This window comes from Culicoides brevitarsis, chromosome 3 (assembly GCF_036172545.1).
Source record: "Culicoides brevitarsis isolate CSIRO-B50_1 chromosome 3, AGI_CSIRO_Cbre_v1, whole genome shotgun sequence".
NCBI classification, from domain to species: domain Eukaryota; kingdom Metazoa; phylum Arthropoda; class Insecta; order Diptera; family Ceratopogonidae; genus Culicoides; species Culicoides brevitarsis.
In genome coordinates this window covers 20,811,597-20,836,904 of record NC_087087.1, presented here as the reverse complement: position 1 = coordinate 20,836,904, position 25,308 = coordinate 20,811,597, and the positions used below count along the sequence as shown (strand labels likewise).

At 26.2% G+C, this 25,308-nt stretch overlaps 1 protein-coding gene across 1 annotated transcript; it reads left to right on the top strand.

Annotated features, from left to right (window-relative positions):
* The first annotated feature begins 22,734 nt into the window (after positions 1–22,734).
* Positions 22,735–24,696, top strand: LOC134836122 (phosphoribosyl pyrophosphate synthase-associated protein 2). The gene is made up of 5 exons (XM_063851336.1): positions 22,735–22,968; positions 23,115–23,240; positions 23,295–23,414; positions 23,477–24,014; positions 24,144–24,696. The coding sequence occupies exons 1-5, from the start codon at positions 22,949–22,951 to the stop codon at positions 24,486–24,488; spliced, it is 1,149 nt and encodes a 382-aa protein (XP_063707406.1). The 5' UTR covers positions 22,735–22,948; the 3' UTR covers positions 24,489–24,696.
* The last annotated feature ends 612 nt before the right edge of the window (positions 24,697–25,308 follow it).

Below are 25,308 nucleotides of genomic sequence, written 5' to 3'. Positions count from 1 at the left end.
TTCGATTTTCAACACAAAAAATTTTAAAAGTTGAAAATATTTTTAAAAAAATTTGAAAATTCCTTGAAAAAGTAAGAAAAAGTACCAAAAAATGGTCAATTTTGATGAAATTTTTAACTTTTTTTTTTATTTTGTCTCATTGGATTTTCGGCTTTTAAAATGGGGCAGGGGACAAAAACATAGAAAAAAATTTGGAGCGGCCTTATTTTTTTTTAAATCATTTTTATTTTAAACATTTTTATTAAATTTTTTATTTATTTTTTTTTAATTATTTTTTTAAATATTTAGATGAGATAAGAACCCGCGACTTTCGCCTTCATTTCCATTAGGCTCCCCTTCAAGCTGTACGTGTACATTTTTATTTATCATATATAAGGCCGCTCCAAACGAAAATCAAAAATAAAGTCCGGTGCCCCATTATAAAAGTCAAAAAATCCAATGGGGCAAAATAAAAAAAAAAGTTAAAAATTTCATCAAAATTGATCGTTTTTTGTTGTATTTTCATAATTTTTCAAGAAATTTGCAAAAAAATTTATAAAAAATTTTCAATTATTTTAATTTTTGTTTTGAAAATCATATTTTGACTCTAATTTTTTTCTCTAAAAAAATTTTTCATAAAATTACTGAATTTCTTTTTCAAATTTTTTTGACAGTTATTTTTTATGAAATTTTAATTTTTAAATTTTTAACTTAAAATGATCTTAAATCAATTTTTAATTTGAAAGTTTCAAAGAAGATTATTAAAAAACAACAAAAATGTTGATCAACGATCAAAAATTGCTAAAATTTTGTCGTTTTGTATGAAAATAAGTATTTCAAAAATTTTTTTTTTTATTTTGCCCCCCCCATTTTATTTTCAAAAATTTTGGACTTTATTTTTGATTTTCATTTGGAGCGGCCTAACTGAGTTATATATATAGATGTACTGAGTTTTTACTGAGATTTTTACTATTCTGATTGTTAATTAGTTAAAATAGTTGATTTTAACAGATTTTTGGTATTAATTATTAGTAAAATTAATATAATATAATAAACGTATTAAGTTTTATTAGTTTATTGGTAACCAATTAATAAAGTCTACTCATTTTGAATGAAAATTACTAAATATTTATTGGTGGTATACCTTTTCAAATCTAAGCAAATTATTTTTTCAACAGTTTTAACAAAAATTTTCACATTTTACAACTTTTTCAACAGAAAATTACAAGAGCCATAGGTAATAACTATTGTCACAGAAAGTTTAAATCACATCGACTGCTCCACATATACTGCAGTACAGCAAAAATAATTTTAAAAAAAAATAAGTTTTTAACTTCTAAAACAAATTTAGGTATATTAAGAAAAAAATTTAAAAAAAAAATAAAATTATGTATGAAACAAGTTAACTCCAAGGACAATGAAAAAAAAACTAACGATATAAATTATGAAACAATTTCCTCTCTTAAAATATGTATCATATTAAGAGTTTCTCGTTGGTCAAAGTGATATACATTTTGGGCAATTGTGTTAAATCTGGAAACTTGGTTTTCATTAATCTTTTTTTTTTTAAACAAATTCAATGAGCTTTCGACGATTGGTTTGTTTTTTTATTGTATTCTACAAGCTTTAATTGAAAACTAACATTGTGCGCTACTCGAGTAGATCATCTATGAAACACATAGTTTCGGAGATTATTTGTTAGCAGCAATATTTCTTTTCGAATACAATATAAATTTGGTAAAAAAGCAAAAACAATAAGAAAGTTTTTTAACAGATAGTTTATTTTTTCAAATTAAAAAACTGTTTTAGTAAATTGTTTTTATATATATGTATAAAAAATAAATCATCAAATAAACTTGATACGGATTAATTACATATTACATATTAAAACATAAAGTACAATAAAGTATAGTGTCCATTTTGACTTTAATTTTCAATAAAACTCACACTATAAAAAATCCATGTCTCGCAAGCCCGAAAATTTGCGAGACATGGCGCGAGACATGATGCGAGACACCGTAAAAATTTTGAAAATTCAAAAAAATGATGAAAACATAAAATTTTTTACTGAATTTTTGATTTCTTATGACGCCAAAGTATTTTTGGAAGTTAAAAATTTAATTTGCGATGCCAAAAACGATTGATTTTGTTCAATTTTATCAAAAAATCTCTAAAAATTGTCAAAAACCAGTTTTTATGAGGAAATTTTGTGTTTTGACGCTTCCTTTGACTATTTCTAATCATAATCCATCAAAAAAGTTTTTAAAAAAATTTTTAAAAAATATTGAAAATTAAAAATTTTATCTCCCCCAAATTTCTTGTCCTGGTGTCTCGCACCATGTCTCGCACCGTGTCTCGCGCCGTGTCTCGCGGTGTCTCGCAGAAATGAAGGTTTGCGAGACACCGTGCGAGACATGGATTTTTTATAGTGCATAGACAATTAGATATTGTCACATTTTTTATATTCATGAAGTTTAAAACACAATTTGTATAAATAATAAAACGTGATACCCGCAACGTTCAAGGTATTATACATAATAATTATTGTTACCTTATAAATCAGCTATTTCTTCAAGTTTTTTCATTATTCTACGATTTTATCTGTTTCACTAATAGTTTACGCCAAAAATATTTCAGCACAACTCCAAGATCATTATGACTAAAGCTAGTTTTTTCAAAGTACATTGGAGATGTGTGATTAAAAAAATGATTCAAATTTACTTAACAAATTAGAGATCATTTATCGAGGCGACGAACAGGAACACCGGAAGATACATTTCTTAGCAATTTTAAAAACTGAAAATGCGATAAAATGTTTTTTTATACCTATTTGCTTTATATTCATCCACAAAATCCCATAATAATCTTTGCAAATTTTTGAGATTTTTTTTATCATTGCAGAATTTCTAGACTAGAAAAGTTTCAGATTCCTTTTTTATGCTGAAAATATAAATTTAGAATTACCTAAATATATTCTTACGATACTGTATATACATATGCTTATATTATAACATAAACTCAGTAAGTAAAATTTTTATAAATGATTCAAAATTCTCTTTAAAAACATTAAAATATTATATTTTTAGACTTTCTGACCAAACGGTTAATTTTCAGCCATACGAGACGACAACAGTCCTGATGAGAAAAAAGTTTAAAATAAAGAACTTCATTACTCGACCTTTTTTCGCTACGTGTATTTTTTATTTTGCGATATTTTAAACTATCGTTAAATTTTGAAAAACAAGGAGAAATAATTTCGTAAAAGATTTTTTTTTTCTTTTTTGTTCTTATTAATTCTTTTTCTTTCCCTCATAAAAATCATAATAAAATCATAATCAGGAAAACTCAAAGAGTTAAAAATTTGAATTGTTGAAAATAAAATTACTAATTATATTTGCGAAAGCATATGGCCTCATACAATCAAAATATATTGTAATATATATAGCAACGGGTGTTTTTCTTTTTGAAGCATTTTTCTCTTTATTTCTAAAACACATATCTCTAGTGGCACAGCAACTTTTGAAAAGTAAAGCAATTTCTTAATGATATACAAGTTATTAATTAAATTACACTGTTCCACAAACCCGGAAATTGCGTTTATCATCAACTGGACCATTTTATTTCCAAGTAGGCTAAAAATGATGAATTTCCTCATTTTTAGATTTTCCGTATCGGATCAGGGAGCTATTTTATAGCTATCATTTTCGACCCAAAGCCATCCAAAATTATTAAAGTTGATAATGTTAAGATACTTTAATAACCCTTTTTACATTATTGCAACATTTAATCTTTACAAAAATAAGGAAAATACCGCTTTGAAACTGTTTTTTTCGCCTTTCATTTTTTTGAAAAAAATAGGGTATTGGTTCGTATTAATTAGAAGGTTTGGTCAAATTTTTTCGATTCTTTCGATTCGAGCTTTAAATTGATTTTTCGCATGTTTTGAGTTGTTTAATCGAATTTACATGTATGGAGTGTCTTACTGAATTCTTCCGCATGGAGTTAGTAGCTCTTATCAAGCACTATTTGATCCCAAAGTTTCATTGAGATTGGACAACAAACAAAAGAACTACATAGGGATTGTCATTTTAGGGGGGTCTGTCAGAGCCCAACTTTGAAGCCCCGTATCTCAGCACTGGTTTGAGATAGAGGTCAAGTTTATTCAGCATTTTTGCTTGTTTTGATCTGAATTATCATAATCAATCATAAAAATTGCAAGAAAAAATTTTTGAGTTCAAAATTGTATCAGATATTAGGACATTGTCTCTTAAAGACATTTATGAATTTGTTACATGTTTCATACTCCTCTCACACCTTTCTCTTAGTAGCTAAAATAAGTAACAAGTCAAATATATATGATAATAATAATATGAACAGATTTAAGAAAAAAAAAATCAAATACCTTCGACTATGAAAAAAATGTTCTACAAAATTTTATACTTTTGAATGTTTTTGCATTGCAATCAATATTTTCAATATAATTTTTAGCAATATTAATGATCAAGTAAGTTTTATAGGGAACAACTAGTCTAGTTGTACTTGTGCATACTGTTTTATGATAGGTACACTACTGTCTCAGAACAAGATAAGTAGACATTTGACTAATTAACAATAGTACAATTACTTTGTGTGAGAGGGGCTAATGAGGCTGCATCCTTAGGCCCCGAGATTCGTCCCCATTGCCAAAGAATCCGCCACCACCTTAACATCATTTCAAATATTCATTAGAAGATTTGTACAAAGTTTTCATGAGTTTTCTCAAACATTTTCACGAAAGATCAACTTCCTGTTTCCATATTCAATTTTTACTGCAAAAAAATGTGATTTTTAAATATTATTATACTTTTATGAAAAAAACTTATTTATTTTAACATATACATTAATCTTCTTAATTTGAAAACAAAACAAAAAAATGAAAAAGACATAAAAATATTGTGTGTCTTTTTAAGAAATTTGTTTTCTATGTAAATAATAAATAATAGTAAATTATTTTGAAATTAACAATCAAATGATAAAATTTGTATAAGAATTGCTTATAAAGTTGGCTTGATGACAACTTATTAGTCATTAAAAAGAAGATAAAATGTAATTCGTGGCAATAGCAGTAATATGTCAATTATTCCAGGACAAACGATAACGAAAATTTTTGTTTTGTTTTTATCAATTCCAAAAGTATGAATGTCTGTATTTATACGTCAGTACAGATGAATAATCGAAATCAAATGTAAATCAACACATATTTGCAAATACAATCTATCCCCAATTTGGCAATCAAAAAGATCAAAATTTCAATAAAATAAACTTTCCAAATTTTATGTAAAAAAAATTGAAAAATTGAAAATAAAAAAAAACTTTTTATAGGGTTCTTTCGTCTATTGATATGCATGTAAATTGACATGTATATTGCATTCGACTTGCATATCTTTTTCCATGGAGCATATACCTAACACGAATTTTAAAACAGGCCATAACAATACAATAACTACATCGGTTCTATGTTTCAAGATTTCAAAGATTCTTAATTTAGCTGCCGAGTGTGGAAACCTGTCCGAATTTGCGTTCAGTATTTTTTATTTTTCGGGTTTGTTACGTTGTTTAAAATACAAAATAATATTAATAACATAATTCTTTATTTTGTTTTAAATAGCGTAATATTTCAAAAGAAATTGTTCAATTTATATGCCTATAAAAATGTTAAATAATAAATATGTATTTATATAAAACACAAATACGCAATATTTATAATCCTTAAGATTTACATTTTTAATTCTCAATTTGCATATTCAAAAATTATAGTTTCAAATATTTTTTTTTATATTGACTTCTACCAAAAGGTTTATTATTTCCAAATTTTCCTCAAATTCTTTGAATCATGCACAGAATCAGCTCATCGGGAAAACCGCTAGACTGATTCAGAAATTGTTTTAACAATAAAAATATCTCAAGTCATTTTCAATCTCACTTATCATATTTTATTATCGCATGCGATATTTATTTCATGAAATATATGTACTTACAACTATTTATATGGAAATCTAATCAAATATTCAATTGAAGCGTGTCTACGAAATTCTGTACTTGTACATATTTTTTTTTCTGTCACATTTTTTTTTATCAGATTAAAACAAAACAGTAATATAAACTACCTATTTAGGCCTCTATTTTATATGCGAAAGTTCTAATAAGAATATTATATTATCATAATAAATTTGTACATATTTTTTTATTCTTTTATTATACAAGAATATTTTACATGCTCTCAGTAAATTCTCAGTAGATGACATACATAGGTATAATTTTGTCCTATTACATAAAATACAAAGTATATAAGTAATGAAATTCAGATAACAAGAAAAACGTCCATATTTTAATTAATTTAACAATTTACTCAAATATATTTTGTTCACTTTAATATATATGGTGCATTTCATTCTAAAAAATACCAAAATCACGGTTTTGATTTTTCCCTTAAAATTTCCGTGAATGATTTTCTCCTTATTTTTTTAAATTTTATGAAAGTTTTTAAAATTTTTTATTGCAAAATATGTGAAAAATCCGTGTAGCGAAAAAAAGGTCAAGTTTCATATGTTTGTTCATTTTCAATTTTCAATTTTTGTTCATCAGGATTGTTTTTCGACTTAATTGATGTATACCATGGAACATATGGTTAGAAGCGAACCGTTTAATCAGAAAGGCTAACCATTTGATATTTTTGTGTTTTTAAAAAAATTCTAACCATTATTATTTTTATTTAATTATTAATAAAAACTTTATTATTTTATTATTATTTAGACATCAAGATAAAACAATCAATTTTGAACTTTTATAAGTAAATTTAAAATCCGGGATTTCGGTATTTTTTAGAATGACATACTCCATATTCTTTACGAAAAAAAAATGGAATTCTTAAACTTATTATTATTATATAATTATTAAAATTATAAAAACTGCAAAAAAGGTGACGAAATTTGAATAAGAAATACATTATAGGAAAACGATGTTAAAACCGATTGCTTTAAAATTAATCAAATAGTTAATGTTTAAAAATTTATGATTGATTGATATGAATGCACGAAAAAAAAATATTTAAATATTAAATAAGTACCTTGAATCATAATCACTACTACATATTGTAATTGGGCATAATTAAATGACATACCACAAATGTGCATATTTCAATTTCTTTTAAATACCAAGGTGCTCTTTTTAGAGTAAATAATGTTTTAAGGACCACCCACCTATAAGGTGTTTTTGACATAATATTATAACGCCCAATTTTAAATTTACATTATTAGACGATCTCCGACGGGCTAGAGTAAAATAAAATGAGTATTTTTAAGCATTATTTACATGAACAATTAAATTATGATTTCTAAGTTGTCAAATAATGACTAAATAGACTTGTTTTTGTTTTGTTCTTAGCATATATAAAACTAATTTAGGTATTTATTTTATTTTGTAAAAAAAAAACTTACCTCATACTATAAAAACAATTTGTATTTAATTACTACTGGATTAATCTTTTTGAAATGTATATACCTACCTATTTTTTTCATTATATATATAGTTATTTGAAATTTGACTGAAGTTTATATCGTTGTGCAACGCTGTTGCAATAAAACTCTCTCATTTTACTCTTTTCAAATCAAACTCCCCCATCTCTATATTTTTGGGCCGTTTTAATATAAAAGATTTTGTTTTTCACACCAAACAACAGCAAAGCAGTATTCGGAAAACAGTTTCATTTACATCGTCGGAAAAGAAACACTCAAGAAAAACAAATTATAAAAATAATAGAAAATAAAATTATAGAAAATGATGACTAATATAAATTATAATATAATAATTATAACTTTATATGACACACAGAGCATGTAGAAATCAAATTAAGCAAATATTTGAAAAGTTTGCGAAAGTGTAATGTGTAGAAACAATTAATCGATGGAAGTAAAAAAAAAATTAAAAGTAGATTTTTCAACAAATAGTAAACTAAATAAAATAATTAAAATATTTAAAATATAAAAAACAGTTTTTAAGCTCAAATTAACATACAGTTTATAATGGAATTTATTTTAAATAACAATTGTCTTCCATTCGTTGGTGGATATCGTGATATGTTTTCTAGTTCAGTTACAAAAATTGGTTCACCGAACTCTTCAACTTCTAGCCATTCAGAAACTGATCGGAAGTCTGAAACTGAAGAAATAGTAAGTTATCAAAGATCAAAATAGAATAAGTTGAAAACTAATGATGAAATTCGTTTTTTTAATATTTAGACTTGTCAGATGTGTTCCAAACGTTTTGCAAATGTTTATAGATTACATCGCCATATGCTTACTCATGATAATTCTGACACATTACGACGCTTTAAATGTAACCAATGTGAAAAAGCTTTTAAGTTTAAACATCATTTGAAAGAACACTTGAGAATTCATTCTGGTGAGAAGCCGTTTGAGTGCAAACATTGCGGTCGTCGTTTCACACATTCTGGCTCATTTTCAAGTCACGTTAGTTCTAAAAAATGTATAAAATCAATTAACACGGATGCAACAAAAGTGTTAGAAAATAGTGGTAATAGTATAGCGGATAGTTTAGAAAAGAGTTATTGCAAAACTAAGGAAAAACATATTAGCAGAAATGATGATACGAAATCCCCACTAAAAAGTTTTACAACTGAAGCAGAGTTTGAGAAAATGTATAAACTTTCGGCATTATTTTCCTCATTTATAGCAAAACAGTCTGAATATTTTAAGCTACAACCAATGATCAATCATTCCATGTCTTTGGTACCAACTTTAGAGGAACCACTTGATCTTACGATAAGTAGTAAAAAAAGGTGATAAGATTTTTCAAAATAAAGATTGTCGATACATTATTACAATTTCATGTTGTTTTATTTTTTACTTTTGTAAATGCGTAATGATTATGTACTTTATATGTTTTTGATACAGCACAAAAAGCTCTAAAATAATATAAAAACGATATTGGATTGAAAAGTAATAAAAAATTATAAATAAATATAAAAATTATGAATAAATTGTATTCCTTGGGGTAAAATGTAAAGTAACCAAATTTATTAAAAAAAAAATATGCTAAAATAATTCTCTCTAATTTATAGATATAAAATTAGGGTGTTCCAAAAGCATTTTCTGTTTCCAATTTTGAAGTGAAAACCTTGGGAGATATAGATTCTCGTTTTTAGTACTCAAAACTAGTTAGTTTTTGGAACACTTTTATGAAACATTTACTGATGTATTTAAAAAAAAATAATAATATAAATCTTATAATGATTAGAAACTTTAAAATTAATAATATTTGATGTTTATATAATATAGTATGTAATATAATATTATTTATATATATATATATATATATAATAAATTATATATAATATATATTTATATAATAATATATATATTTATATATAAATATATATATATATATATAAATTTATATGTATATGTATATCAGTGTAAATAAAATTAATTATGAACATGTATTTTTTTCTTTGATTTTAATTGTATTCCTCGTTTTAGTTAACGTTTCTTATGTACACGAACTTTTCTAACACTAAACAAGCGTATGGGTCATTTTACGAGGAGGCACAACTTCGCCAAGTCAAAAATCTAAGAAACTTTCTATCAAGAGCATAAAATATAAGAAACTTTTGTTCTAGCGAAATTTTCTGGCGATGGATTTTTGACATTTTTCTACTACTTACGATTGTTTGTCGTCTTGAGTACATCATTTTTCTCCATGAAACATATAATCGCAAACAAACACAAAAATAAAAAAAAATTTATGACATTTTTAATCTTTTTCCTAAAAAAACTCGAAAAATTAATTGCCACAGAGTTTTGGTAAAACAAAAACTTTTAAGTTTCTTATTTTTTCATAGTCTAGATGGAAGGTTTCTTAGATTTCAATAGGTAAGAATTAAACTACATATGAACATTTCACAAATAATTTTGTTTTTTTTTTTTTTGTTTAAAATTGGATGATCGCAAAAATGTTAATTAATGTAAAACTTAATGCTTAATGTTTAATTTTTGGTATCTGAAAACGCATTTTACGGTTATAGGGCGCCATCCATTTACGGCGTCGGATAAAAAGGGACATTTTTTGACCCCCACCCCCCCTATCATCGGAAACCGTCGGAATTTAAAGACCCCCCTAATTTACGACGTACCTTTTAGAAAAATACTCCCCCCCCCCCCTTTTTCAAGAAAAATTGTTAAAAATTAGCTCAAATTTTTATGGAAATTTGTGAAAAATTGTACATGTGTACTCAGTAAGTTGAAAAACAGATCAAAAAATGTTGAAGCACTTAAATATTTTTTAAAAATTGAAACAAAAAATCTTAACTATAGAGAACTTATGCGACGTCGTATTTTCCTTTTAACCCCCCCTCCCCCTTCGTCGAAATCCATCGGAAACTCATAGACCCCCACCCCCCCTCAAACTTCCGACGCCGTAAATGGATGGCGCCATAGACACTTAACAATTAAAAAAATATAATTTTATTTTAATTGGGTTAATTTTTGAAATTGCGCAAAAGACAGCACAGCTTAGTTATCAGTGTAATTACGATTTTGAAGGAAGGATAAAAGAAAAGTAAAAAATATGTTAAATAATTTTAAAAATTAAAGTATTTCCCGGGCGAAAAGGATAAATCGCGCAACTAACATTTTTAACAAACTGAGAAAAATCGATTTAAAGTTTTTTACGGTTTTTGAGCTGTAAAAATTTTTTTAAAAACTATTTCTTCATTTTTAAACTTACGAAAGTAAATAATTGGCCACTAAAAACACTTTTTGTACAGAAAATTTTTTTATCTAATCTCTAAGGGGTAGTTTTTGGAAATTTTTTATTGAGAAAACGGATAAATCGCACAATTGCACAAAATTTCATATAAAAATGAGATTTTTTAAGTTTTCCAATTTTAATATTTTTCCAAATTTTTTGGTTCAAGTTGACTTTTTATGTAATAACAGAGCATAAACAACACAAAAACATGAACAAAAAACGATTTGGAGAAATTTTTATATTTGACTTATTACCAATTTTCATGCATTTGTGCGATTTATCCTTTTCGTCTATTCTTTCTATTGAAATAAAACTGGTATTTTTTAAAAATTTTTGAAAATCTCTCAATGTATCTCAAAATACTCGTCTTTAAGCATATTTTCTCATTCTTAACTCAATTTTGACAAAAATGTTAGTTGTGCGATTTATCCTTTTCGCCCGGGATTTAATTTATTAAAAATTCACTGAAAAAGACGTCAAATGTTATTGAATTAATATTAATGTTTGTACCTAATTTTAAAATTAAACTGCGTTTCCTAATTGATCCCTAACTCAAAAGAGGTATTCTCGGTATTTTTCTTTAGAATTCTATTGTATAATCAACTGTCTGATATTGTAATGAATTGTTAGGTCTATTTAGTTATTAAATTGTAAAAGAATTAAAAAATTTAAAGAATTTAAGAATTTAATCAATATTTTTCATTTCTTTTTAATTAAAACAATTAAGCCTTTTTAAAAGGTTTTTTTTTTTCAATTTTCGACTTAAATTATCAATATTATTGATTTACTTTGAAGTCCAATCATTTAAGAAAATATTTAATAAAATAATCTCAAATACTTAAAAAATATAAAAATAAGCATATATTTCAGTTTCAAACAAATATACCAAAAACTTAAAGAAAATTTAAAGGCTTAGAGTTTTTCTGTATGAGTGTTAAGGCTTGAAGCTCGAGCCTGACGGCAAAACAGGCCTCAGAAAGCTCGAGCATTTGGCAAGTCGAAAAATCGAAGAAGAACAAAGTTTTGAATGTTTCTCTTAACTTTAGACTTACTCCTCTCTAAACTTTACACTTACATAATTTTTAAACACCAAATTTATTTTTAACATGGAAAATTTTCTTTCATTCAATTTCAATTTCGAAATTCGGCTTTGGGAAAATAGAACCAAAGTTTTAAATAATAAAAACTGTCCAGAAAAAAATTGAAGATAAGGCTGATACAACTTTCAAAAATGTTTTCAATTTCCTTCCACTCAATTTTTTATAGATCCTTTTTGAGAAGTTATTATCTAATATAGAGTATCTAAAATGTAAGAAATTTTTGAAATTTTGATACATTTTTGACCGAAAACCTTTTGAAAGACATCAACATTTTCGTCAAAATAAAAAAAAACTACAATATTTTAACATTTTTTTTAAAGAAATATCAATTTTAAAAAGAAAAATATCCATCCCTTCCAATTTTCAAATTCGACGTTTAAAATCATGTAAAAAATCTCAACCGAAAAGTGTACTTTTTTACTCTGTAAGATAATCGATATTCTCCTAATGTTCAGAAGGTCTATGAAACCTGAAACATTTTTGTTAATTGTATCAGCCTAAGTCTTTTTATTACCCGTCTTTAATTAAATACCTAAATAATTTGATACTATTAAATCCATCATAGAATCTGGAAAAATCTGGAAAGTATTGAAGTACATGTCTTTTTCAGTAAATAAATAATGGAAGCATGGATAATCAATTATTATTTGCATGATTTGTAAACATTAAACATTTTTAATTAATTGGTCACTCTATTACTTTTTTATAGTAAATACCTTGGTATATCCTAATTTTAGTAAGATTTTTTAACATTCCAACCCCAGACCTTCGCCCACATACGTTTCTTGTAAGCTAAGCGAATATTTTTTGAAAAAACATTGTGAAAATCCACTTTACATTATTTGAGTTGAGGTACAAAAATATTAAGAATCTTGAGAATTTTTCATGTTGGTCATTGTTAATTTAATGTTTTGTCATATCCCTGGTATACCCTGTTTTGGAAATTGGAAAAGTCCCTAGATTTCCCAAATTTATTCCTGAAACGAAAAATCAGATATAGCAACCGTGTTCTTAATCGACTAATTGGTAAAAATTAGTAACTTTTTTCTAAGTTTTATTTACCTAAGTATATTGAAGAAATAAATTTAGTTTTCTTAGTATTTTTTTCAACAAAAATTACTATAAATACTAGGTACTGTGGAATAACTTCAAAAAATAAAAAAACTGATAAATCTGATAAAAAATAGTAAATAATTTGTAATTCCGTCGGTGAATTTTTATCTAAAACAGTTGATATTTTTTTACGTTGAATTTTCATGATAATTTTGTAAAAAGGTTTAATTCAAAGTTTTATAAAATTCCTTGGGTATCCGTAGACTTCGTTCTACACCTCAAAGGTCGGGCAAATTTTGTGCAACATAATCGTCATTATCAAAGTGAATAGGTATATTGAGAAACGATACTTCTCTTGAGACGATGAAAATCAGTAAAATCATGGAACACTTTGTAAAACTCGTAAAGTTCTCGTGGAAATTTTTGTAACACCTCAAGAAAAACTCAAATAATTCACATGAAATTGGAGATAAAATTGCAAAGTGTATGTGTTTCTGTTTGTTACCTGTGCCTTAGATTTTAGTTTTTATGACAAACTTTTAAATATAATAATAAAAATATGTACTATTTTATGTTAGGCTTATTTCTGTTCTAAAGTTGTCAAAAAAATACAAATGGAAATAGATTTTAATTGCAATAAAATAAAACAAAAAAGTTTCTCGTTAAAACATTTTAACATTTTGTTTAAATTTAAACTGTTCTGGTTATGAAATTCGTATTTAAAAATTAATAAGAAACATTTTTCCTCAGAAATATATTGCAACAAACTTAACTCTAAATATGTAATCCCCTCTTTCACTTTATACTTTATTTTAGAAAAAAGTTACGCAGATGCGTTTGTATACCATTTAATCAAGTAGCATAACAAATCAAATTATACACAACAAAGCATTCATTGATGAGTAAATGATACTTACAGCTTCATTTTTATAGTACATACAACTGTCGGAAAAACATACCTTGTATCCTAGATGAATAACGAGTTAATTTAATAAAAATTATATTTAAATACTTTAATAATTTTTTTTTACAAACGTTTCAAAAATAAGAATGGTATGTGTAAATCTAAATATATTGATTAATACATTTTTTTTCTAAATATTAAGTTGAACACTCATTTCCATACATTTTTTTTAGACACATTTAGGTAACGATAGAATAACAAAAAATAGAATAGAATAAAAATTGTAAAATATCTTTGTACATGGAGCATTCCATTATAAAAAATCCCAAAATCCTGTATTTCATCCAAAAATCATCAAAAATATGAAACTTTTGCTTTAACGACATTTTATTTTCGCTTTATGATTGATTTATGAATGATTCAATTTTTTTTAAAAACCTTTCTGACCAAACAGTTCGTTTCCAACCATTCGTGTTGCATGGTGAAAATTTATGGCTTAAAAAAAGTGTTTTAAAAATCCTGATGAACAATAATTTAGAAATAATAAACTTGAAATTTCAAATTTTCAAAAATTTTTAGAAAAATAAGGAGAAAAAAATTTCGCTACAATTACTACTAACAATTTTTAGATGGATTAATTAATGGAAAAATCCTAACCTTGATTTTGGTAAGTAACTGATTCTCACAGTTGTTCATCGTTCTGCAGTTTTTTTCTTAGGCATATTAATAAAACCTTCTTGCTGAAAATTTATTTTTTTCTGCAAAAATCAATATAATATTTGATTTGATTTGTGTATTAATTTGGTTCATATTTTCATCAAAAATACAAATCCTCTTACATATTGAGAGTATAATGTGAGGCACAGCAAATAGTTTCGTTAAAGTACAGAAATTTTTGAAGGGGAAACTCTTCTGTTTAGTTTTATAAGATGTTGTTAGGGAGACTTTTACCCTCACAGTTTAGTTTGATGTATATGAAAGAAGAAAAAAACTATTATTAACATACAATACAGGAGGAATAAAGTAAGGCCGCCAATGTGGAGCCAAAAGATTATAATTTTGTGTAAGCACGTATATGTGGAAAATATTTCTATAACGAAAGTGGAACACATTAAATTTTTGTTTGCCTGTTAACAGTACAAACGTCATGTCAGTATACAGCTCTAGGGCAAATTTTTTTTATAACATAACAAATCAGAGCATACGCTTAGAGGTAATATATATGTATCTCCAAACAATGAATTTTTGTTTTCATCGAAATATCTGTTTAGTAAAATTCTATATACTTAAAACAAACTTATTAAATAGGTTAGGTTTGAGGATGCATCACCGCGGTCCGAAGACCTATTGTCGACTTATTAAATAAACATTTCCTTTAACAAACCTTTACAATTTATATCATTTTTAATAAGATAAAACTTATGCACTATCAATACATGCAATAAATAAATATAATTAACCATGAAAAATACCTCCATATTTTAAAAATAGATTTTGCTCTTTATCATATGTAACATTTTCAAAAGTTGTATATTTTGAATTTCCTACTAGCCTACAAGGCACTTGAATCTTTAAATTGTTTTATTTTTGAATAAAAATATTATGTTAAAAATATTATGCTTTTAGTCGATTTTTTTGATTAGTAGTTTAAGAATCGTTCGGTAATGGGTTTTTGCTCAAAAGTTTATCTCATACCTTTCAGGAATGCCAGTATGAAAAAGGGGATTCCATTTTTTGTGAGATCACTTTTTACAGCTAATTTAATTTAGATTTTAGCTTATGAAATTATGAAAAACACATACATATATTTTGCACTGAGGGTAAAAATTTACTAAATGTTTAAGATTTTTTTAATTAGTTAAATTTATTCTGGGAAACTGTAAATTATAAATTGATATAATGTGGTGTTGATGATGATACTTGAAGTTAAATAATGAATGAAGTGTTTGATAATTTTATTGAACTCAAATTAGAACAGCAAATCACAACAGTTAGAAAGGGTAATCTTATTAGAATAGCTCTCAAAAAAGCGATATCAAAATGCAAAGCACAAAATGTTTATACCGATGGTTACAAAAAATTATTCAAGGAATAATTTAACAATGCTCAATGATTAATGTCGGTTTCAGGTTGACAAATTTTAAGATGCTACGTGACGGATGTGCTAAATGTGGTAGAAAATTGTTTTTAAACTGACACATTTCTTATTTACAATACATTTTTAATATCAGTCATTTTTGTTTGACCAACTAAATAAATACTATTTTTCTTTAAATTATTCAAATAATAAATATGTAATAAAAAAAGTCATTTACAAAAAAACGTAAAAAATAGCAAATGCATTTATAGCATTTGAAACCAATGAAAATAAATATTGACTATTAAGTAAATATCACTATTTTGAAAAACACAATACAAACTTTTATAATTAAAAATATGGCATGAGATTTTTCGATGGTTTTGTGTTATTTAGGAATAAAGTAATCGAAAAAACCTCAAGATTAAAAATTAACTTTTTAGAAAATTTAAATTGCCATTCAAGTTCAACACAAAATCCAATGCCAAAAAAAAAAAACAAATTTTAAGAGTCGAATAACGGATTTAAGAATCTCTTTGGCGTCATCCATTAAAGGCGTCGGCAAAAATAGGGCAGTTTTTGACACCCACCCCCCCCCCCCCCCCCTATAATCGTAAACCGTCGAAATTTAACAACCCCCCCCCTAATTATATATAATAATAATATAATCCCCCCCCTAATAATATAATCATATTAGGGTCAAAAGAGTACCTACCGTGCACCTACTGTGTCATTTGACCTTGACATGGAATATCTCAAGTTTTTATTATGATTTTAATTGGAAGATGGAAAATGCACGGTAAGTAACACTTTTATGATCTATTATCACCTACCGTTTTATGTGATTCATTTCTTTAAAATATTATCAAAATTACCTTTTTAAGATTTTTAAAACTTTTAGAATCGATTATTAAGAGTTTTTGATATCAAAAAGACCAGAACTTACATTTTGACCAAAAGAAAATGAAGATCATTGGCAAAAACAATGTAAACATGTAATATGTTTTGATCCGTTGGTATTAAAAATAAGAAATCTGATAAATTTCGGACATCAAAAGATGTAAAAAAGCGACATGTAGAACACTTTAGACAATTTTCAGTGAATTTTGTACCGTTTTGCACATATTTTCTAATTTTTCGATAAATTATATAGAGGGATATCTAAAATCGAGTCCATATAAAATGTTGGAAAATATTTTGCTACATTTTTAACAAAAAATCTTTATAAAAAGATCAAAATGCAAAAACATGTAAAATCATGTAAGATTTTAAATATTATTTTTTATTTGTTGGTTATTCAGCTTCAGGTTTTTGACATCAAGTCTTATTGTTCCTACATATGAGTCCTATCTTTGGCATTATGTTAAGCTACCGCTTTGAAACAAAAATAAAATATATAATAAAATGTACATAGAGAATTTTATTTTTTTATCATTGCTTAGATTACATCGTTAAGGAAATCCAATAAATTTGCAGAGCTAGTGGATCTTTTTATTTAAAACGCATTGAAAATAAGATTTGATGTACTAAATAAAATAAAGCGAAACAGAAAAGTTTTTTAGGTATTCCAATATCCCGAGGTTTATTTGTTCAATATAAAAATAGTAAAGAATCTAATATTTTAACATTTGCATGCTTCTATCTTCTTCTAACGCTTCTTTCGAATGTACAATAACTTTAGATTTTAGAAATTTGAGTTTTCTACGAATTTTTACTTTCCACAATACCGCTTTCCACTTTTTAAAATTTTTAGTATGTCAATATTTCTTCAATTTTCAGATAATTTTTCGCAAGTTTTTCACAAAGAACATGTATTATATGAGCAATATCATAAAACAATAACAAACACTCATCCACATTCCTTAATTTAAAAATAAATATTAAGGTTGGGTATAATTTTTATAGATCCTTTATATTTTGTCACTATCGGGTATGTTAGTCACTTCGTACACGTCTCACGGCTTTCCCTTAACAGATGAAGGTTCATTTCTTCTACAGGTCATGCTTATTTTGCTTCATTTAGGTCCCATTTGTGGAATCGAGGCATGATCCCAATGCACAAAAAATTTTCCTCATATAAGAGTTCGAAAATATAGCGAAAAATAAACGGAAAATTCGAATTTAAACCGAATCTCAGTGCAAATTACAATAATCTAATGATGCAGAAGTATTTGTCTCGTCGAGATGCACAACATTATTGAAATATATTTAAAAAAATATATTCAAAAATTTATTTAAAAAAATATTGAAAAAATATATTAAAAAATGTATTAAAAAATATATTAAAAATGTATTAAAAAAATAAAAAAATATGTAAAAAAATATAATAAAAAAATATATAAAAAAAAAATCTGTCATACAAGAAGTTCCAACTCTTTATTTCAGAGTAAATATTAATACTGACGTAGACTGAAACAAATCCTTTATATTCAAGTTTTTGTTCTTAAAAATTTTGTAACTTTATTTAAATGGCAATTTTTTCGACTTTGTTACCACAAGGCTCTTGTTTATTCCTTTTTAGTTTGCTTTTTTTTACTTTTTTTTGACTTGACAAATATAAAAGATCTATTTTTGAAGTTGAAAACTTCTTGTATAACAGATTTTTTTATTATATATTTTTACATATTTTTTGAGATGAAATGACAATTTTTGGATTCGCGTAAAATTTTGTTAAAATTTTGTTATTTTGATAAGGCATAAATATATATGATTTAGGCGTTAAATTTAATTATATCACTTTATGTCAAACCCCCTCTGATTTTGCCGAAAAAATTCAGGAGAAAAATTTAAAGTATTTAGAACAAAAGAAATTTTTTTACATTTTTCAGTACTTATTGATTAAAAAAACATTTTTTTCAAATTTGTAAAACATTTTCTAACAAAGTTTAGACAAAAAAAAATGTTCACTCTCGTGACCAAAATTATTTTTTTTTCTTCAATTTTTATTTAGTAATTTTTTTTATCAATTTAGAGCGAAAACGTTGAAATGATTAAAACTAAAAAAAATATCATATATTTAAAAGTTAAATTATTTTTATTTCATTTTTCTCCCTTTTTATGAAAATCCTTATGCGACATAAAGTGAAATAATTAAATTAAATGGCCTAATATATTCTTAGCAACGTCCTTGCCCATGTCTTATATATAACATAAGTCGGATTTTAATTATCGAAAGTCTCAAAAAAACAAACAAATTTGTTGAACGAATTAACTTACTTAATCATTTATGAATTAACTACTTACAAGCTTTTGTACACCTTTTTCGTATCCGACGCAATCATAAAAAACAATGCTCTTTTGGGAGGGATAATCGGATATTAAACTTCACAAAAAAGAATTTTTGAAAAACCGAATAGCAAAAAATGATAAATATTTTCCTATTTGGCTTCTTTTCTACTCATCAATAAATAGTTATGACATAATTTATTTATACAGGTCAAATTGAATTCAAGATTAATTAAAATCTGGACATGCTTCGAAATAAAAAAAAAATATTTAAACAAAAAGAAAAAAAAAACATGAAAGTAGTGTTATTGTAACTAATTTATAAATAAATGAAAGAGTAAAAATATGATAAATAAGAAAACATAGTATTTAGCTCAAACCGCAGGCACATTTTCATTGGACCAAGTGTTTTCATTCATCTACCTATCCGGTGTAAAACAGGGAGGAGTGTGCTTACGTTCTACATTTAACAGGTGCGCACAAGATCGCCTAAACAGGTATATTCTCTTCGTTTTATTCCAACATGTTTTATATGAAAATGTATATTCTCATTGCCGTCGGTTCTGGATTTTCTGTATGTTTGTATAAATGAAATAAGGTTGTGCCTAAGAAACAGCAATCCTAAAAAGGTAGGGTGTTAAGGTGGAGGAATGAACACCTTGCACCACTCCTTACTACTGCTATTTTCCTCTCAAGTATTTTGAACCATGTAAGCAATACTTACTATCTTTAGTTCTTCAAAAATATGTTATAAAAAACTACCTATGTAATTGTAAACATATGCAAATTGAATTTTTGAATTTTAAAACGGTTTTTTATTTTAATTTTTTAAAATTAGTTTATTTGAATATGATAAAAATGGAATATTGGATATTTTTTTAAAGAATATCTTCATTTTAACCTTAATTTGAAGAAAATTTAATATTACTGAGCAGACCCACATTTTACTAGACTCTATGTATGTGTTATTAATGCATTCTAATTCGTTTTCTTCATATTTTTTACGCAATTTGTATAATACTAAAGTGTTGTTCATGTGTCACCTGTGTCCTAAGATGTTTTCGAAATCGAAATGCGGTTCTGTTATTGTTGATATCCCCTGATCCTTCGATTTTTTACTTCAATTTTTTCTTTTTTATTGCAGATACCTTAAATTATAAAAAGCTCTGAAGTGCCTTGCCAACTGCAAACCTAAGAAACAAATATTTCATAAGTTTTGAGACGAATTTCGAAAAGCAAAGAAGAATATTAACAACAGTTAATCCTCAGAAAAAAAAACTCTTTCGAAAAATCGAGAAAGCAGAACTTCAGAGTTATGGACAATGGACAATGAGGTAAGTAAGATAAATTAGGTAAATAGCGAAAATTACCTGTGGATTTCGAGTCACCATATAAACACATTTAATAATATATTTCAAAGAAATGAGCAGAATGTGTATATTACAAACTTACTCTTACATCCCTATTGTTCTATATGGTAACACGTGTTTCTTTAAAAGCGAATGTTCCACACATTAATGTACGTTTTTCATGGATTTAATGGACCTTTGTCATAATTTTCTTTACAGACCATCGAGTATATCTCAGAATATATCTATTGAATGTGTTAAAAAAGAGAGGAAAAACAAATACCATGTGTGCTTTTATTTGATATCGTTTTTCCACATATGTACAAAGATCCATTATGACGACGATAACTGTGAGATACATTTGCTTGACTACTGAAAAATAAATGCAAACAAAAAATTGATAGAACTTTTATAAATATTTTGGTACTTGAGTAATAAACAGTTTTTGCCAAAAATACATAAATACCTACAAAGTATTTAAAAGAATTCATTTTTACCATTTTTATATTGATTTTGCCCTACAAGATCTGTTATGACGTTATAACTCGCGAACGGAGCGTCTCAGAGCATAGGTTTCATGATAAAAAATGCTCGTCGTGACGCAAGGAACAATGTTAGCCAAAAAAATTTTAAGAATTTTGAAAAAAAATTTTCACTCAGAGCCTCTTATTACCATTTTCATATTGATTTTGCCCTACAAGATCTGTTATGACGTTATAACTCGCGAACGGAGCGTCTCAGAGCATAGGTTTCATGATAAAAAATGCTCGTCGTGACGCAAGGAACAATGTTAGCCAAAAAAATTTTAAGAATTTTGAAAAAAAATTTTCACTCAGAGCCTCTTATTACCATTTTTATATTGATTTTGCGAAAAAATCGGCGCCTGCGAATCACAGGAATATTACATAACTCCTTCTTTTCATACCTATAACTCTGAAACTTTTTTAGTTTTAATCAATATTTTCATTTTAACTAAAAAAAATATTCTTGGGTTCAACTCTTTTTTTAAATAAAAGTGTATTTGGAGTAAATATTTGAAAAGTATCGATAAGCTCTATAATTGGAAAACTATAAAATTTAACACTATAAAGTATGAAATAAAAAAAATACATTTAAAAAAAATTAAAAAAAAATATTTAAAAAAATATATTGAAAAAAATATAAAAAAAATATATTTGAAAAAAATATTTAAAAAAAAATATTTAAAAAAAATATTTAAAAAAATAGAAAAAAAATATTTTTGAAGTTTTCAACTTCTAAAATCATTTTTATATTTTTCAAAAAAAAAAAAATAAAATAAAAAAATAAAATAAAAAAAAAATAAGAAAAAAAACAAACTATAAAGCATGAAACAAGTCTGCTTGAAGGAAAACAAAAAAAAAAACAAACTATAAAGTATGAAACAAGTCAGCCCCGAGGAGAACGGAAAAAATTGTGCGCCAAAAAATATAAAAATTTGGGCATTGAATTTTTGATTTAAGATAAAAAATTAAGATGACATTACTTTAAATGTTTAGGTGAAAAGATAACTATGTTATAAAAAATGTTATAAGATATTATAAAAAATTTGCCCAAATTTTTATATTTTTTTCAATATATTTTTTTTTAAATATTTTTTTTTTTATTTTTTATTCATAATAATCAAGATGCTTGTACAAATATTAAAATAATAATGTAAATGGGACTTTCCATTCTAAAAAGTACCAAAATCCAAAGCTGATTGTTTTATCGTGAGGTGAGAAAAATGAGAAACTTTTGCTTTGGCGACATTTTCTCGCCTCATTTTTTAAATTTTACCAAACAGTCTTGTTGATTTACTCGCGACGACAAACAATCCTGGTGAACAAAAATTTCAAAATAAAAAACTTTAAATTTTTTACACGTATTTTGCCCATAATTTTTGTAAACTATCATAAAATTTTAAAAAATAAAAAAAAAATTCGTCAAAGCCAAAGTTTCTTCTTTTTTGATGGGCCAAACAATAAACTATTAGCGATAAACAAATAAACTAAAAGCAAATATTTTTTAGAACTTAGATTTTTTTTTGTTTTTCTCAAACATATATTTAAAATTTTTGGCTTTCACCTCAATTTAAAGTTCTTTAGGCCATTAAATGTAATTATTGTAATAAATACATATGTATGTACTTAAATTAAAAGCATAACATTACTATAGCTTACCAGTTTAACATTTGAATCCATGTAGAAGTGATCCATGTAGGAGAAATCCCTGTTTTTATCGATAAAACATCAATTTAGTGATTTAACTCACGTTGTCATAAATACACTTACCTTTTATTTCAGATTGTAATCCTATAAATAAATTTACAGTTTCTACAATTATTCAATTTGATAAATAAAGTTTGGAATAAGTAACGATAGTAATAAACAACCAAAATTTTTAGTTTCCTTTTTAAAATACCACTTGAGTTTGTATCAGAACAAATAAATTAAAGATGTTACACAACAGAAATAAGTAAATCTAGTTTTTATTTGCTTTTATTTTTATTTTTGTTTTTCTCTAAAATAAATATATACATATTTTATTTATTTTTACACATTTTTAAAGACTTTTTTACCTATTTATAAGCTATCTCAATCATTGTCCATTATTATTTTTAGGCCTGGTGGTTACCGCCCAGCAAAACTTTTAAAATTAGAAGGCATGGATGCTAGTAGCTCTGTAAGCTCTGATATTGTTATAATTCATGGAAACTCTCATCCGGAATTGGCTAACCTAATCGCAGAGTAAGTGGATAATAATAAAATAAAGGGTGTTCTGATGAAACATTCGTATTATAGACGACTAGGCGTCAAATCAGATGCTTGTTCAGTATATCATAAAACAAATCGAGAAACCATGGTCCAAATAGGAGATTCTGTCCGCAGTAAGAATGTCTACATTATTCAAACAGGAACGAAGTAAGTATCGAATTAAATCACACATTGATTATGCTTTTAAATTTAACTAAACATATAAATAGAGATGTGAACAACAACATTATGGAACTATTGATTATGGCGTATGCTTGTAAAACCTCTTCAGCTAAGTCCATTGTTGGAGTTATTCCGTATTTACCTTATTCAAAGCAATGTAAAATGCGTAAACGAGGATGTATTGTGACAAAATTACTTGCTAAAATGATGTGCAAATCCGGTTTAACACACGTCATAACAATGGACTTGCATCAGAAAGAAATTCAAGGTTTTTTTGATTGTCCTGTAGACAACTTGCGTGCTTCTCCATTTTTACTTCAATACATTCAAGAGAATATTCCGGATTTTCGAAATTCAGTTGTTGTAGCTAGAAATCCAGCTGCTACAAAAAAAGCAACTTCATATGCTGAACGTTTACGTGTGGGAATCGCGGTAATTCATGGCGAAGAAAAGGAAGATGAGAGTGAACAAATTGACGGTCGAACTTCGCCACCAGTAGCAGATAAAAGTCTTCGTAGCCGTGTTTATGATGTCCCAGTATCAGGAGTCCCATTGTATCCTGCAAAAGAGAAACCTCCGATTCAGGTATGTGAAAAAATCAACTGCTACTCATTTAGAAATTATTTTCTTTTAGTTCAAGACTTTCAATAAAAATTACTTGATTGTTTTATCATAAAAATGTGATCAACTTTAATGTACCTTGACTTTTCACAGGTAGTTGGAGATGTACGTGAAAAAAATGTCATAATGGTCGATGATTTATTGGATGATGTCCAATCGTTCGTTGTAGCAGCAAATACTCTTAAAGATGCTGGAGCAAAAAAAATCTATCTTCTTGCTACGCATGGTTTACTCAGTTCCGATTCGCCAGCACAATTAGAGGAGTCATCAATTGATGAAATAATTGTAACTAATACGATTCCACATGAATTGCAGAAAATGAAATGTTCCAAAATAAAAACTTTGGACATTTCAATTATGCTATCAGAGGCGATCCGAAGAATACATAATAAGGAGTCTATGTCATATCTATTCAAAAATGTAACGTTAGAAGATTAAATTTAAAGTCAAAAAATATGTTTATCTCAGTTATTTAATCAAAATACATTCACTTAATAGTTTTTATTGAAAGTATTCTATATTTTCTCTTAAATATTAAAAGCATTTACACGAACATTATCCTACCTATTCAAAATAATTATTCTCCAAATAAATTTCTTATCATTTTCACTTTACAATTAACTGTTTTATTAAAAAGGGAAAAAAATTATAAATATATATAAAAAGGAAATTAAATATTCATAACTATATAAAACTGTTTTACTAAAAAATTATAATAATGTACCGTATACATATAAATCACATAAATAATATGACGAACTCCACATCAAACTAACAGAGTTCAAAAATTATTCCACAAAATTCTATGAAACTTTGAGAAAAACAGGGGGAATGAATATGCTTGAACGTAAAGGTTCATCGGTCTTTTAAACACCAAAAAATTTTAGAAAATTGCACACCTATTTGCCTCGAGTTAAGGTAAGGCTAATACTATATAAGGGTCATTTCACAAAGAATTACGGCAAATCACAACTTTTCCAAATTGGAAATAAAAGATATAGAAAAAAAGCATAAAATTGGAAATTTCCAAATTGGAAATAAAAGCATAAAAAAATAAAAAACTTTTGTTCTAGCGAAATTTTCTGGCAGTGGAGTTTTTCTTCATAAACCGATTTCACTGTAGAGTAAAATGTATGAAAAACGGGACATTTTTGGGTTTCTCGGAGTAATGGTTCGTTTCCGACCATATGTTTCATGGAGAAAAATGATGTACTCGACATGACAAGCAATTCCAGTGAAAAAATTTTTTTCGAAAAAA